The 15,131-nt window shown below is 42.1% G+C and overlaps 1 protein-coding gene across 6 annotated transcripts in view; it reads right to left on the minus strand.

Moving 5' to 3' along the window:
• The window catches only part of igsf9bb (immunoglobulin superfamily, member 9Bb), a 130,853-nt gene that overhangs the window by 62,081 nt on the left and 53,641 nt on the right, over positions 1 to 15,131 (minus strand). For all 6 annotated transcript variants that reach the window (XM_072661477.1, XM_072661475.1, XM_072661476.1 and 3 more), the window contains exon 4: positions 6,722 to 6,873. In XM_072661477.1, the coding sequence (XP_072517578.1) occupies positions 6,722 to 6,873 (152 nt within the window). The remainder of the gene's footprint in view (positions 1 to 6,721; positions 6,874 to 15,131) is intronic.

Consider the following 15,131-nt stretch of genomic DNA (forward strand, 5'->3'; position numbering starts at 1 on the left):
CCCCAGCAGTTGTTTCCCATTTCTTATCAGGGATAGGGAACTGAGGTCTAGGGTCCATTACAGTTGGCTGATTTCTCTGCTCTAACACACCTACTAAACCTGCCAATTAATTAGCTAGTTACATCAGCTGTGCTTGAGCAGGAAAAGCAAAGAACTGTGCAGGAATCCAGCGCTCCAGGACCAGAGTTTCCCACCCCTATGGAGTTGTATGATTCAGCTAAAGAGCTTTAAGCTGATGTTTATCTGATACTAACTGCACTAAAATGCACAGGCAGTGGTTGGAAATTGCTGTCCCCAAGTTGAATTCCACATAACTTTCTTTTGCAATATAACGTCAGTGGTGGAGAGGACTCACTTACATAAAGTCAACACTTGAAATTGCCACTTTCACCTAAAGTCAATAAGCATATTGACTCTCCTACTCATCTCACCTTTCATAAAACTCTACTGGTACTGCCAAGTAACCCACCTCGTTCCTAGCTCCCCCTAGCACTAGCAATGCTTCTTAGGAGGGTAAGCACTTAACACATGCCTCCTCTGACACATGAGAAGCCAGCCACCAACTCTTCTCAAACGGATGCTGTTGCGGCATCATTGGGCAGCCGACACTCTTCCCCAGCCCGGTCCCGGCACCAGCTTACAGATGCCTGTGCCGGCCAACATTGCTTTAAAAATAATGAGTGGAGAGAGCGCCATCTATTCACCTAAAGAGAATACAATGACAAAGCTGCATGGCTCGGGATTCGAACTTTTAACCTCCAGGCCATAATGTGAGCGCATTAGACTGCTGAGCTGCCTCTGCATCATTTTCAAGAGCATATATCCACATGAATATGTATATTCATACTTTCATTATCAAGCAATGTGCCCTAAGTACGTCCTCTCCTTTTAGAAGGTAATCCTCATGTGACACATTCACTGCAATCTTGGCTCAGCATTAAAAGTTGATCATTATGCTTCAACTTCAAAAACTCCATCCTGCATCAGGATTTTCTCTGTATGAAACCACTGCCACTGCGGCATGTAATACATTCTACTACAGCGCGTGCGTGGCATAGCAGTACATCGTTTAACCAAAGCCTGCCTTGTTGGGCCAGTGAAAGCGGCTTGGCTGAGGAGACTACATTTCGGAGTGATAAGGAATCCTCTCTGTTAATACAGTTTAACTCTCTCTCGTCGACTTCTCGTCAGCAGCAGTCATGCCTCACAACAATACCTCATCTCTATGGAAGTGTTTCATCTTAAAGGCAAAGCCTTCTGTCACTGAGCTGCCATTTTCAGCTATTCTTTAGCTACGTGTTCGGAAACGGCACTGATCTATGGGCTGCTGCAAATCAAACTTGTTATGACAGCGAATGAACCCTTCATTAGTCTGGAGTCCTCTCTGCAGAGTCTCTTTATTTAAAGACTGATGCGTTATATATAAAAGACTCATGCCCTACATATTTCGGGTAAGGTACTTTTTTTCTCCACTTATGATACTGGTGTGTTTTCATGTACCAAAACCAGTCATCATTCATTTTTACATGGCCATTTATCATTACTGTGTATTTACATATGCCTGTTCTGATTGGCTGTGGTATGTGGTTTAAATTGCGCTGATTCTGCAGCGTAATTGATGGTACAATGTACATTGACCAGCCATAAAATTAAAACCTCTTGCCTAATATTGTGTAGGTTCCAGTCTTGCCACCAAAGCTGATCTGACCCATTAAAGCATGGACTCCACAGAACCTTTGAAGGTGTCCTGCGGTCTCTGGTACCAATACGTTAGCAGCAGATCCTCAAGACCTCTAAATTGTAAGGTGGGGCCTCCATGGACTGCATAAATGAAACTTCAATGTCCATGACCCTGGTGCGATTTCACCGGTAGTTCTTTCTTGGAGCACTTTTGGTAGGTACTGACTACTGCTTACCAGGAACACCACACAAGACCTGCCATCCAGAATCTTGCTACTGTCTCAGATCCTTAATCCTGCCCATTTTCCTGCTTCCAACACATCACTCGCTGCCATATATATCCCACCCCCTACCACTGCTATAAGATCATTTTTAATGTGAGTGTTTTATTGTTATGGCTAATAGGTGTACTTTCATCTATCTATAATTTTAACCGCCGCTAAACAACTTCTAAAATTTGGCTTTGTAGCTATAGGCAAGGGTCAGGGAAAATATTTACATTAAACAGTATAATATAATGTTTTCCCTCCCACCATCCCGACCTATCATCGAATGAAAAGGCCAGCCATCCGCAACCCCCCTCCCCAGCAGAACCAAACCCATATTTAGAATCTAATTTCAGGGTTAGGATTCGCTGGAAAAAATCTGTCGTACATCCCTCTAGGCTCATCTGACCAAAAATAAAGAGCTTATCACTCCATTCCAGATATCCCACACTGGAGTCAATGACCATTGTTCGGTTGCGGTGACTTCACATAATCACCCGGTGGCGGAAATGGAGAAGGAGCAGGGGACGGATTTCTGACCCACGGCGCAAATGAGCATAGCAATTAGCCAAGGGTCCGGAGACCAGTGAAAGCAAAGGACAGATCAGTGGTGAATGCTTAAGGAGCAGGAGGGGGTCTACAATGGCTGTTCTTTATAGCTGTGAGATTAGCTTTTCTGGCAGCTCCACGCTTCATCTCCTGCTTGACCTCCTTATGCTGGAGCCGGCACTGAGAAGAGGTCATGAATTTTGTCACTCTTGTTAGAAAGCCTTCCATCTCAGAAATGCTAAAAAAGTTCCACAACTGTTTTAGGTTTGAATGTTTAACTCTAGAAAAAAACTCTAACTGTCAATGACAAAGTTAACTTTATTGCCATTTCTTTTTATGACAGGTGTGTGGGGTTGGAAATTATTAAAATGTGACATGAATGTAAATGTTAAATAAAAATAAAATCAATGTTAACACCTAACAACAGCTAACTACAGTGCAAACAGAGAATGGATGCAAATAACTAAGAAATAAATAACACAAATTACTTCTACATAATAAAATAACTATACAACCATTAAGCAGAGACTAGACAGATTGCATTGGGTATAGAGCAGCAATGGCCGCTGTACTTATTAGTATTATCAGTGCTCTAATAATTAGTAATAGTCCTTAATCATGTGCAGCATACCCAATTAAACCAGTGTCTCTGAATATAAAGTGAGTCATGTTTGGTGTGTGAAAGTGGCAGATGAAAGTGAGAATTAGAGCTGAGATATAACAACAATAATACGAAGAATTATACAATGAAAAGAAAAAAATCTTTGAAATGTGAAGGTTGAATAAAGGTTCAAACAAAAATATCTCCTTAAGAAGAAAAAAAGGTTCTTTACATTTTTCTTAAACCAGTCCTCAAGGATGCCCATTTGGTCCATACTGCAACCCTACTCACAATGCAGAGGGATAGAACTGAAATGTGGAATCCCAAAGAAATTATTTGTAAAGAACTGCTGTAAGGAACCATCCACTGAAACCTCTTCTAATGTAGTGTGTAGTTTTGCAAGTGTAACAATACAGCAAAAGGAGAAAGGCCTGTGTTAACCGTGTAACCTAACATATCCTCAATGCCATACAACAACCTTGTATCTCTGACCTTTTTTGTCAAGAATTTTTTCTCCCACCCACCGGTTCATAGCTCCCTCCAGCGCCAGCAATGCTCTTGACACTAGGAGGGTAAGGACTTTTCAAAGCCAGTCACCATGCGAAGTCAGCCATCATTAGCCACCGGGCAGCCGATGCCCTCTACCGAACAAGCTTACAGACACCTGCGCCAGCCAACATCGCTTTAAGAGTGATGAAGAGAGAGAGCGCCATCTACCCACCCAAAGACAGCATGGAAAATTGTGCTCTCTCTGACTCCGGGTGATGATGGCTAGGCTAAGCAAAGATAAATAACTGTAATCTAAATAACGATAATAATAATAATAATGATAAGAATAATAATTATAATAAACAATGCAGTCACAAATAGTCAATTTACTGTGTAATTTACCATGCATATATATGGACCCATATAATGAGAGAAGGACTGCAAAAGGATAAAGTAGAGAGAGATAGAGAGAGAGAGAGAGAGAGAGAGAGAGAAAGAGAGAGAGAGAGAGAGAGAGAGAGAGAGAGAGAGAGTCATAAAAAAAGTGTGCAAATATCTGTCACTTCCAATTTGATTACACATCATGGACTTTAAGAGTGGCAGCTGCAGCTCTGCACTCTACAGGGACAACTGTCAATCAAACAAGCACAGACACCCTTGATGCTCCCATAGTCCATCAGAGTAGCCATGCACACTACACACTAGAGGACTCCAATTCCCAGTACTTCACCTGATCAATATGGTGGCACTTTCTGAAAGAGACACAGGATAAAAAGACAGGATCAGACAGAGACCTGCTCCTGACACACAGCAGCCACTAATCAGCTCATCCAACACAGAACTCATTAAGAACAGCTCGAGAACACAAGAAGAACCTAATTGTAACTCGGGGTAAACTAAAATGTGTTCAAGAAATAGATGAGTACAGAGATCGCTATTAGAGATGGGAAAATCAATAGGCTATGTATTGGTACTGGGTGATTTTCAGCCAAAACAGGTGATCAGTGATCAAATCCTGAGATCATCCAAATCAGATCATATTTCCGAGTACAGGATCACAGCAGCTCTGCACAAGGCTCCTTGATAACAGGACTATGCAGTTTCTTATTCAATCGCTAGATGGAATTACGGAGCTTGCACACAGTTCCCATTAAACCCAGTGTTATGCTCTGCTTTGTGTGCTGGTTTTTACCGTTCCTGTCTCAAACTCTAGAACTGTGTACTCCGGGCTCGGCTCGCTGCTAGCTGCACTGCGTCACTTTAGTAAAGTGGGCAGGACAATGCTTGTGACAATTGTGTGATGCTACGTAAATAAGTCTAGCACCTCAGTCCACATGCTTCCTTCACTTTCAGTGACAGTTGTGTATTTTCACATCTTGTCCAGAAGTGCTTGTGTAAAGCATATCCTTAAGGGGTGGCTCAAAGTAAAAACTGCACTTGCCGACTGTAGGAGGAGCCAGGAGCAAGAAATTCCAATTTTCACATAATGCTACTTTAATATTAATATGGGGTAGCTATGAGGCCTAAAGGAGACCATTCTTGGGCTCTGTTCTGTAACATGACATTTGTGAATCACTTCATTAATAACTGAGGTTATTCAGAACATCTGAACAGAGCTTGTGTTGTTACTCTCTCTAATGAAGGCTCCCCTCAAATATGTTGAGAGAGAGAGAGATCTGCTTTCTTTTTAATAAAGACTTTTTTAAAATGGGTGAAGAGCACCATGGATTTCCACATTTTTTTCTGCTAGTATCTCCTGACCTTCTGAGATCCAAAGCAGAGGCCAGAAGTGATCACATACAGGCCAAGTGACCACAGGCTGGAGAGAACTTACAGTGGGTCAAACGCTCCATAGCCCTGCTTCCCTGTCGACCCTAGTGACCATAATAGTTGTTAAAAGTGTTAAGTGTGTATAACAGAAAGAGAGAGCAAGAGGGAAAGAGGAAGAGAGAGAGGGGGGGCTGTAGTAATTGCACCAGTAGCAGCAGCAGCTGACTTTTAGAACTACAATTTTGGAAGAGCAATAAGCAAAGGGAAAGACAGAGATAGAGAAAGAAGGAAAGAGACTAAAGAGAGAGAGAGTGAGAGTGGTCACAGGCTGTTTGCTGACATGCCCCTTAGGTACAGAACCAGCAATGAAAGCACTCGCATTGTCAGCAGAGCCACAAACACACACAGACAAATATGCACAAACACACTCTTTGCAATCACTCTCTTCATTGAAGTACGAAGAGCGAATGAGCACTGCTGAGAACACACAGGAGGGCCGTGGTCTCTTCTCCCCGAGTCAATACTACAATTGTGTAGGATTTTCTTTTTGACAGGGGAACGGAGTGTGAAGATGAGCATGGTGATGGAGAGCGGAGTACATGTTCATGTGTGTGAGGGAAAGAGAAACAAACAGTGCTCGCCTGCCATTCCCAAACCCACTATATATTCTCCACTCATATCCCTCACTGCCAATATAAGCATGGCTCAATTAAGCCAATGTGACAGTATACCATGACGCGTATGCTTCGGGCCTCCCTTCGGCACTGGGTGATGATTCTGCCTCGTCTGAGAGCCGGCACTAATTTCCACATCAAATTAAAGCAAAGTCATAAAATCTAAATTGGCTAAAATTTCACATGAACGCTTGCAGGCGCAGTGCAGTGCAGTGCATGTTGCAGCGCAGATCAGCATCACAGTTAAACACAATCATGGCAGAACAAGCCTGCACATGTAGCACATTGTTGTCAGTTTATTCCTACGCCATTACATTGTCACTTTCATGACCGGTGTTATCGTGATGAGACTTTATTGCACTGTCCATTACATTTAAAACATCATCTTGTGTTTGTATATGTGTTAGACTCTGTCCTCAGAGATGTCAGACATCTCATGGTTGTAAATTGTGCTGACGTCACAACCACTGGGAATTAAATGGTTATGCTGATTTTTGGAGCTTTTTATCAGGACTTATCAAGACTAATGATGATGTTGGATATATTAGAATGTTAAAAGCAAGCTGTGTGGTCATCTTAACTCTTATCCTGGCCCAAGAAACAAGCAAGCAGTCCATCAATGGCACACAATCAAAGGGTATATTTATGCTGACAGTTTTGCTCATAAAGGCGGTGGTGTAAGTTGGATTTACCTTATACTTGGCGCTGTCCTGTAAGGTCTCTCCCTCCCGTAGCCAGCTGACTGAGGGCTTGGGGTTCCCAAAGGCTGTGCAGCTCAGAGTAATGCTGCCCCCCTCTTTAGCCTCCACGTACTGTGGCGGTGTGTCCGTGAAGGTGGGAGGAGCTGCAACACACGAGAGTCATTAAGACATTGAAATTCCTCATACAGCTCATTGTCGTCTATGAAGAAAAACACTTAGATGGTAACATGTCAGGTGCATGATAATAATCCACACTAGTTTAGTCAAGAGCCCATACAGGAGTGAGTTATTCCACAGCGATAACCGTCAGGGTGCTCAACAGTCCATCTGTGCTGTTAGTTCATACCTGTGCAGCAAACACACACACAGCACCATGGCCATGAATCCTCTCCATGCACATATTCAGGCATTTTTGAGCACTTAGTACGAGATCCCACTGCTCTCTCTTTCTCTCTCTCTCTTTCTCAGTCCATGCATGAATTACTTCAGTGCACTGCACAGATCTCCTCTCCTGAGATTCTGATTTAGTAGCGACAGTGTGAGCAAGCAGCCTGTCCCTCCAATAACTGCTGAAGAGAGAAAGAAAGTAGCTAAACCAAAGTCACATGATACTCCCTGTGCCAAGTTCTGATTCCAGGCTGACCTGGGCCCAACACTGATCAATAGTAAGTACAGCATGAGCTTTACTTTTTCTAACTCAAGTGAGGTCCTCGTAGCGAATGTGTGTACAAATATGAATATTTGGGAGGGATAGAAAGGAATATTGGTGAAATGTGGCCTGTAAAACAGTAAAATAATGGTTTAGCATTTAAATATGTTTATTTAGCTCTACAATTTTATTAAGTTTTAAGTTTTATAAGGTTATCAGGAACAATTTGCTATTGGTTTGCTGGGGTTTAGGTCATGCATTTGGAGCAAATTCTATGTCACAGCACCACTGCATCACGTGAATAGTGGAAGGTTCAGACAAACTTTTTTTCGGCTATTGTCTGGTTTACATTCTGGCTATGAAGTTGTTTGGACAGAACTTTGGGTGCTACAGACCTGTATGGACAGACTTGTCTGGCTACGAAGTTGTTCAGTCAGAACTATATGGGGCTACAGACTTGTTTGGACAGAATGCTATGGGCCTATGAACTAGTTCGGACACAAAAGTGTGAGACTACAGTCTGGTTTGTACAGAAATTTGTCAGGCTATGGTCTGATTCTGTCAGCCTACCTATACGATTGGTTGACTACAACTGGATGTGTACTTTCAGAAATATGGCCTTAGACTTCCCATGGACTTATACTCAATACTGCCTAGCTGAGGAACAGTGGGTGTCAGGAGGGCAGGCACTAGCTACGAGAAAGTGTTAGGATTCATGGGATTCTCCTGAGAATGACATAATGGAGGGAGATGTCTAAGTAATGTTGCAACTGTTGGTAATAATTCAGCTGGTTTTCTGCTTGGAGCATTAGGGATAATGGACATACACTTTAAAAAGTGTTCTTTGCAGATTTCTTATTGACAGTGCCTGCTGTACTGCAAGCTTTCACATCCTTAATAAAGCATTTGGCCACATTTGTGTGAAGGCTGAGAGAGTGAGGCGAGAAGCTTAAGTGTGGAGCACAGTGGGGATGTTTTAGGTGCATGAAATATTTATAGTGGTGGGAAAGCACTCTGGAGACTCTTGAGTGTGGAGTCCTGCTCTGGGCCCACCATTACTGTATGAACACAGCGGAGACAGACCAAAAGCAGAAGCCTGGGGACATATCTTACACCTTGGCTATGCTCATTTCTAAATAGTTACAGTTATAGATAACTGACCCACATTTGAGTTCTTAACTAGTATGTTATGTTCAAAGTGTGCATGTTTCATAGTAAAAGTTTAATAACCAAACAATAAAACGGTGTGTGAGCAGGTAAATCACCAGTCTCTACTGGACTGCAAGGCCCTCTGGGACCTGCTTGTCTTGTCAGGGGATTATTAACTGTAGTAAAACACAAAACTGCTGTCTAGGCCGAGTTAATATTTGGTGAGTAAGAAGGGTGGCCATGTTTCTTAAACAGGCACTCGGGTGAGAGAGATGTGCAGTAAAAAATCTTTAAAGATGTTTTCAACCACTTGATTAAATCTGAGATCTTTGGGCGTCTGTGGAGAGAGGTTTATGAGGAAGAAGCGGCCGCAAGGCCAAGAGCAACAAGACATCTGTCCACTTAGTTAGCTCCATCTGCTCCCTGCTTAGCTTCAGACACACACATGTATACATAGCACATACCACACTCTTACAGCACTGACCTGCAATACTGATCAGACACAGGAAGACCACGGGAGTGTGTGACTGACACTCTTATCCAGAGCAACTTATTCCTGAATCATGTTAGACAGTCATCCATCCATCTCTGTCCTTTTACTTGGTCAAAGCTGTGGTGGGTCCGCATGCTTACCTGGAATAATTGGATGCAAGGCAGGAATACCCTCTGGGCAGGACACCAGGTCATTGCAGAGTACCACACACACCTATCCACCCACACACTCACACCTAGGGGCAATTTAGCATGGTCACCAACTGAGAGGAGGTGTGTACCGAGAGGAAAACCAAACACGGACACGAGGAAACGCATCGCACATCTGTCCTACAGACAGTGACCAGAGCCAGGATTGAATCCACAAGTCCAGGCCTCTGGAGCTGTGCAACTACACCAAATGATTCTTGTTCAGTTAACTTACAACTGGATGTTCAATGAACTTGAAAACTAATTTAACTCAAGGTAAAATATCAATTGTACACTTTATGTCCAAATGTTTGTGGACATCTCTTTTAATTAATGCATTAAGCTACTTTAAAGTTGCAGCCATTGCTGACACAGATGTGCAAATGCGCACACAAACAGCTTGTCTAGTCTTTCTTCTGGCAACATGTGTAATGCCAGCCATGGGTTAGAGGGGTATAACGTCTCCCAGCACTGAGCTGTGGAGTAATGGAACTGTGTTCTCTGGACTGATGGTGCTCCATCTAGCACTTTCGGGATTAAGTTATAGAGTTGGGGATAAGGTGGGTGGTGATCATCCAACATCCTGTTTTCACCTATGCTCTTGTCGCCTAATGCAATCAAATCCTCACAGCATTTCCAGTTACTCCAACAAAAGCAGGATTGCTCTCTGTTTAAATAATCTTGATTTTGGAAGAAACAATAAAGTCTCCCAATACTTTTGTCCATATAGTATATCTGTATAGCCAAGAATGGTGCCTTGCAACACCAAAACTTTGCACTTCTAACCATTGTTTAGGTATTAAAATCTCTGCATGGTTTAGTAATGTGTAGTTTAGTCCAGATTTTATTGTTTATCCTTACTCAAGTAATAGACAAAATAATGAGTGACATCTGTTACTAAGCAAAAGCCTTAAGTCTAATAACTAAATACTAAGTTTAAGGGGTTAAAAACTGCCTGCTAATTGTATGACTGGCATGAGCGTGTTGCAGTGGACGCAGACGCATTTTTGCATTGATCTTAAGGCCTGTCTCAGCTTTTAATCAGCCTTTCGCATTAGAGTGCCACAGTATTCCAATGAACCCACTTGACGCCAGGCCGAGCCATCGACACACACACACACACGCGCAGACTGAAGAAGCAGCGCTTATTTTGCTGAATCAGACTCGCTCTGCCCTACACCTGCAGTGTGCAGAAACCAAAGAGCCAGCACAGAAGCAGTGCAGTTCACACACAGTCTATGTTGTTCGTCTGGTCGCAGACATAAATCTAGGCTCCGGCAGGCTGGTGTGTTTGCTTGGTGCCAGTCACACCTGCAGTGTCAGTAAAGAGGCTTTCTGCTGGGGCTAAATAGAGCTTTCCAAACAAGCGCTGCTAACTATGTCCTTCACACATTTAGAGATTACTGCCAGAGAGAGGCAGGGAGTGCAACTCAGAATAGAGCTGTTTCATTCGGCTCTGTGCCATCTGTACCATGCATCCCCTACAGGCCCACACACACATATGTCTCGTCACCACACTGAAAATTTACACTTTGAATTTACTTGATTTAAACACTGCAAATGGTTTCTTGCCAAATCTAATGAACTTACAGCAAGCATGTACATTACCAGACATTAAATTCCCCATATCATGTAAAACTACACAGTTTCAGTTGTTTTAGAAAAAGTGAAAGTGTGTGTAGCTCTTAAAAAAAAAAGAATCATTCAAGAATAATCCTAGTCCCTGTTTACACCTGAGCCCTTTATGTGACTAATATCTGAACTGTATATTAACATACGTTTAAATTTTGGTGCATCTCTGGTTGGTCAGACTGCAATCTGATCACTGTGTGGGATGGAATTGCATGGCAATTATTACTGGTGTTTCGATTGTACTGGGAGGGGGTTTAATTGTAAAATGTATCTTGGAGAGACGGAGGCGTTTACACGCATGTGTTATAACGTGGTTCAAATTCTCCTCAAACCACCTCCTGTAGTGGTCTGAGTGGTCGGACATTTGAGTGATCCACATATAATCCTGATACTTAAGACTCATGAAAAGACCAGGTGTAAACAGATTCTTGGACCCCATTTACACCTGCTTACTTCATGTGACTAGTATCTGGACTGTATCCTCATAAGATTTTAACCACATGCATTTACACTTGGTAGTCAAATGCATCTCCAGTTATTCAGACTGAAATCCGATTGCTGCGTGAGACGGAATATGCAAATTCACTTGCTATGCTGCAATGATTACAGAACCACCTCCTGAAGTGGTTAAGACTTTTGGATTTGTATCTGTCTTGGGTGCGTTTACTCTTGCATCCTATGTGATTTAGCCTTATCCAGCTATAATCCTGATCCTGATAGTGACAAGGTGTAAACAGGGTCTAAAGTCAATTTCCTGGACAGGCATTAAGCCAAGTCTTGGACTACAAAGCATTCTGAATGGAGATTCCCCATGAAAATAAAGATTTTATCCCTGCCTAGAAAAGCAACCCATAAAGACAGTAAAGACCAGTCTGATTATTTGTAAAGAGATGAAAAATTAACAAATTGTCAAATATCGTATTTCATTAGCCTACTTCAACCTATACAATATGAACTACGCACCGAGAGGAAAAAATGAAATACAAGAACACTGTGTAGCACATGGACCCTTTAAGTAAAGAACCGTTCTCCTACAAAGTGACTGTGTTTGAGTGTGAGTGTTTGTACCGAAGTCTCCACCACCAGCCACAGATAAAATCAGAAGCTCGGATCACAGGCACAGATTGTGAGAGGAGCTGGGCTATAATAAGGCTTTGTGGTGACACGCAGGCAGATGTTCTTGCAAGCAAACAAACACACACACACACACACACACACACACACACACACACACACACATACTGTTCCCCCACACAGGTGAGAGCTAATTGGCAGCAGAAGTGTGAAGAGCTGGACGGATCTGGTCCCTCAGAGGCCTTCATCCTCCTCCTCATCCTCGTCCTGGCAGCAGTGTGTGAGCCTCAGGCCTGTGTGTGAACCGCATCAGATCACACACAGCCAGTTTACTTGCTCAAATATGCATGAGTTGCTCTGGCTAAACATATGCTAACAGAGCAGGTCTCCTTAGCACAGTCTGTTCTTTCAGCACAATGAACTTTCTTGGCCTCATCAGAACATTTAACCCAACCCCTACCTTGTGTGTGGCTCTTAATACTGAGAGTGATATTGCACACCTCATATATCCCATCTGGCTGGCCTTTTTAATCAAAATCAGATATTAAGAAAAAAAACTGTAGCAGTTAACGCTAACATAACTGTGTTATCATATTATCTATGGCTACTTGAACTAACGTATAGACCATTTTCTTGCTAACGCTAAAGCTTCACCCTCAAGGTTCTTAAGCACAGCAATAAACTTAAGCACACTAACACTGTGCTTAAGTGTATGGCAACATACACTATATGGAGCAGAGCGGTGGGCAGCCAACTCCCGGGGAGCGCCCGGGGAGCAGAGAGGGTAAAGGGCCTTGCTCAAGGGCCCAACAGTGGCAGCTTGCTGAGCCTGGGAATCGAACCCACAACCCTGTTATCGATAGCCTGGCGTGGTGCCAATTGGTTCATGTTTATCTGCTACAGAGAGTTCTAATGTATTGGCACTACAGAGATTAGACAAGCTGTGTGTGTGCATTTGCACATCTGTGCCAGCAATATATAGTACACCTACAAACACGGCAGGCATGTTTTGGCCGATCGATTAGTTATGTAACTCTGATTTTTGCTGAACCATTCCTTTAATAATGAGCTGTCGTGCTTGTTATTTTAAAATGATAAAATACCTCTGAGCTTCTCAAGGACACTGTCGCATGGAAAAACTAGTTACGGGGTTCATTTGCTTTTAATTAAAAAGTTAACTGAATGTTTGAGAGTTTTAGAAAATATGTGATTTGTTTTAAAAGGCAGATTATCTTTTGAGTAGATTCCATGAGCATGGCAAAGCCGTGCACGTACTTCGGGGACACTAATGTAGCGAGCTGTTAGAGCACTCTCTCATGTATTGAATTAGAGGGAAAGAAAAAAAAATCAGTGGTTACATCTGCTTATAAAGTTCTATTTCAGTCATATTCTCATCACTGATTAATCTCTAAAAGTGCTGTGTAAGATGTGTTTGCTTTAGGGATTCCTATAGGCATTGTGGCAGCATCTCCCAGAGTACCCAGAGAAGTGGAGCTCAAATCTTAAAGTGCAGCATTAGATCTCACAGATCCAGTTCTGGACTGTTGAATTCAGAATTATTTCCCCAGTGGACTGGGATAAGCTTCGCCTGAAACTGAAAGTTGTCCAAGAGCAGGTTCAGATCTGCAGAAGACGAATAACTATAGAAAAGCCCTACTGTAAGTATGAGTGTTGCTACTATAGTGATAGTTCACTTAAATACACAGAAAATATCATTATACTGTAAAAAAAAAAGAAGAAGCACTGTTAATAACTGATTGCCAAGCACCTTTTGAGTTAACTTAACAAAAGTGCTCCTAACTCATTTTTTTGTACTTTTTCATCTCAGTTTAATCAACAATATGTTCCATATATCGAGTGGAGCCTCAAAAACATTAGTAAATGGGCTGCAGTTGATATTGCTTTAATATTTTGTATTATTTTTAGTCTGTCTGAGAAACTCTATTTGGTTACTAATATTACCATTTGTATCTCAGAACTTCCCTTATCTTCCCCAGTCTGGAAGGCTTTTGAAATGATGGCTACATTTCCATTTTTTCGTGGACATGCACATTGCTACACAACTGTTTAACTGCCAGCTTATCAAGAGACACTACACCATACACTGAAATCCCATCAATACAACAGACTTCAATGGTCAGGGGCCCGAAAATAGACAGGCGTCCTACCATGTGATGAGTCCTAACCTGCAGATGGGAATAAACAGTAAACTCAGCAAAAGAGACACAGACAAAGAATCTCACAAACTATGTATTCAAAGTTATCCAAATATTTAGCTCATAATACGTTTTTTGAGTTGTAATGTTGAGACGCAGAATACAAATGTGAGCTAGGAGAACTACTGACTTAAACTGAGCTAACTAAAAAAAGTGCAATGAGTTACTTTAAGGAGTTTCTTTGCACAAGCTATTCAGTTCAGCTTTTCAGACTCTGACCCAGGAATGTCTACTATACAGACTGCTGACTACATCCACTCCTCCACACACACAGGACTTTTCAATGAACATATCACTTATAATTAAAATGATTACTACCTCCTGCTCAGCTGCACATCATTGTGTTGCACATCCACTTTGCGTTTGGTGCACTTCACACTTGATGGCTCATCCCTGCACTGTACATTCCTTTTTTATTAAAAGTAAATTTAGTGTAAGTACTGCTATTTTTATCCTATTTTTACCCATTATTTTTACTGTACTTAATTTAGGTTAAGTATCTTCTTGTATCTTATTTTTTATATTCTATCCTGTTGTTTCATGTGAAAGCATTGCACTGCTAGTTGTACGGTGTATAATGACGTATACTGCATGTAAAACTTTGAACTTTAAACTTTAAATCTGCCTTTCAACCATTTACTGTGAGTGAAATATTCACACTGCAGTGTACCATAGAGGGTATAAATACTCATCATTGTCATGTGACAAGCTACGTTCTTTCTCACTCACAGAAAAACAGTTCAAGGCAACATATGAGACATATGTTTGAGATATGAGATCTGCACGGTTACACAAATGGAAGCAGGACTGACCTTGGTGTGACCTTGTAATAAGTCTTGCCGCAACAGGACTTTTGGCGGCTCGCTCTACTGACACATGGAGGGCAAGACGTTGCCCCATCACCAGGACAGCATATCCCTGAACACACACCATGGACATGGCTGTCCCCTAGATCAGATTCAACAGTGTATGCTGCAGTCACAGATATATGATCTACCTG

The sequence above is a fragment of the Salminus brasiliensis genome, chromosome 18 (assembly GCF_030463535.1).
Source record: "Salminus brasiliensis chromosome 18, fSalBra1.hap2, whole genome shotgun sequence".
NCBI classification, from domain to species: domain Eukaryota; kingdom Metazoa; phylum Chordata; class Actinopteri; order Characiformes; family Bryconidae; genus Salminus; species Salminus brasiliensis.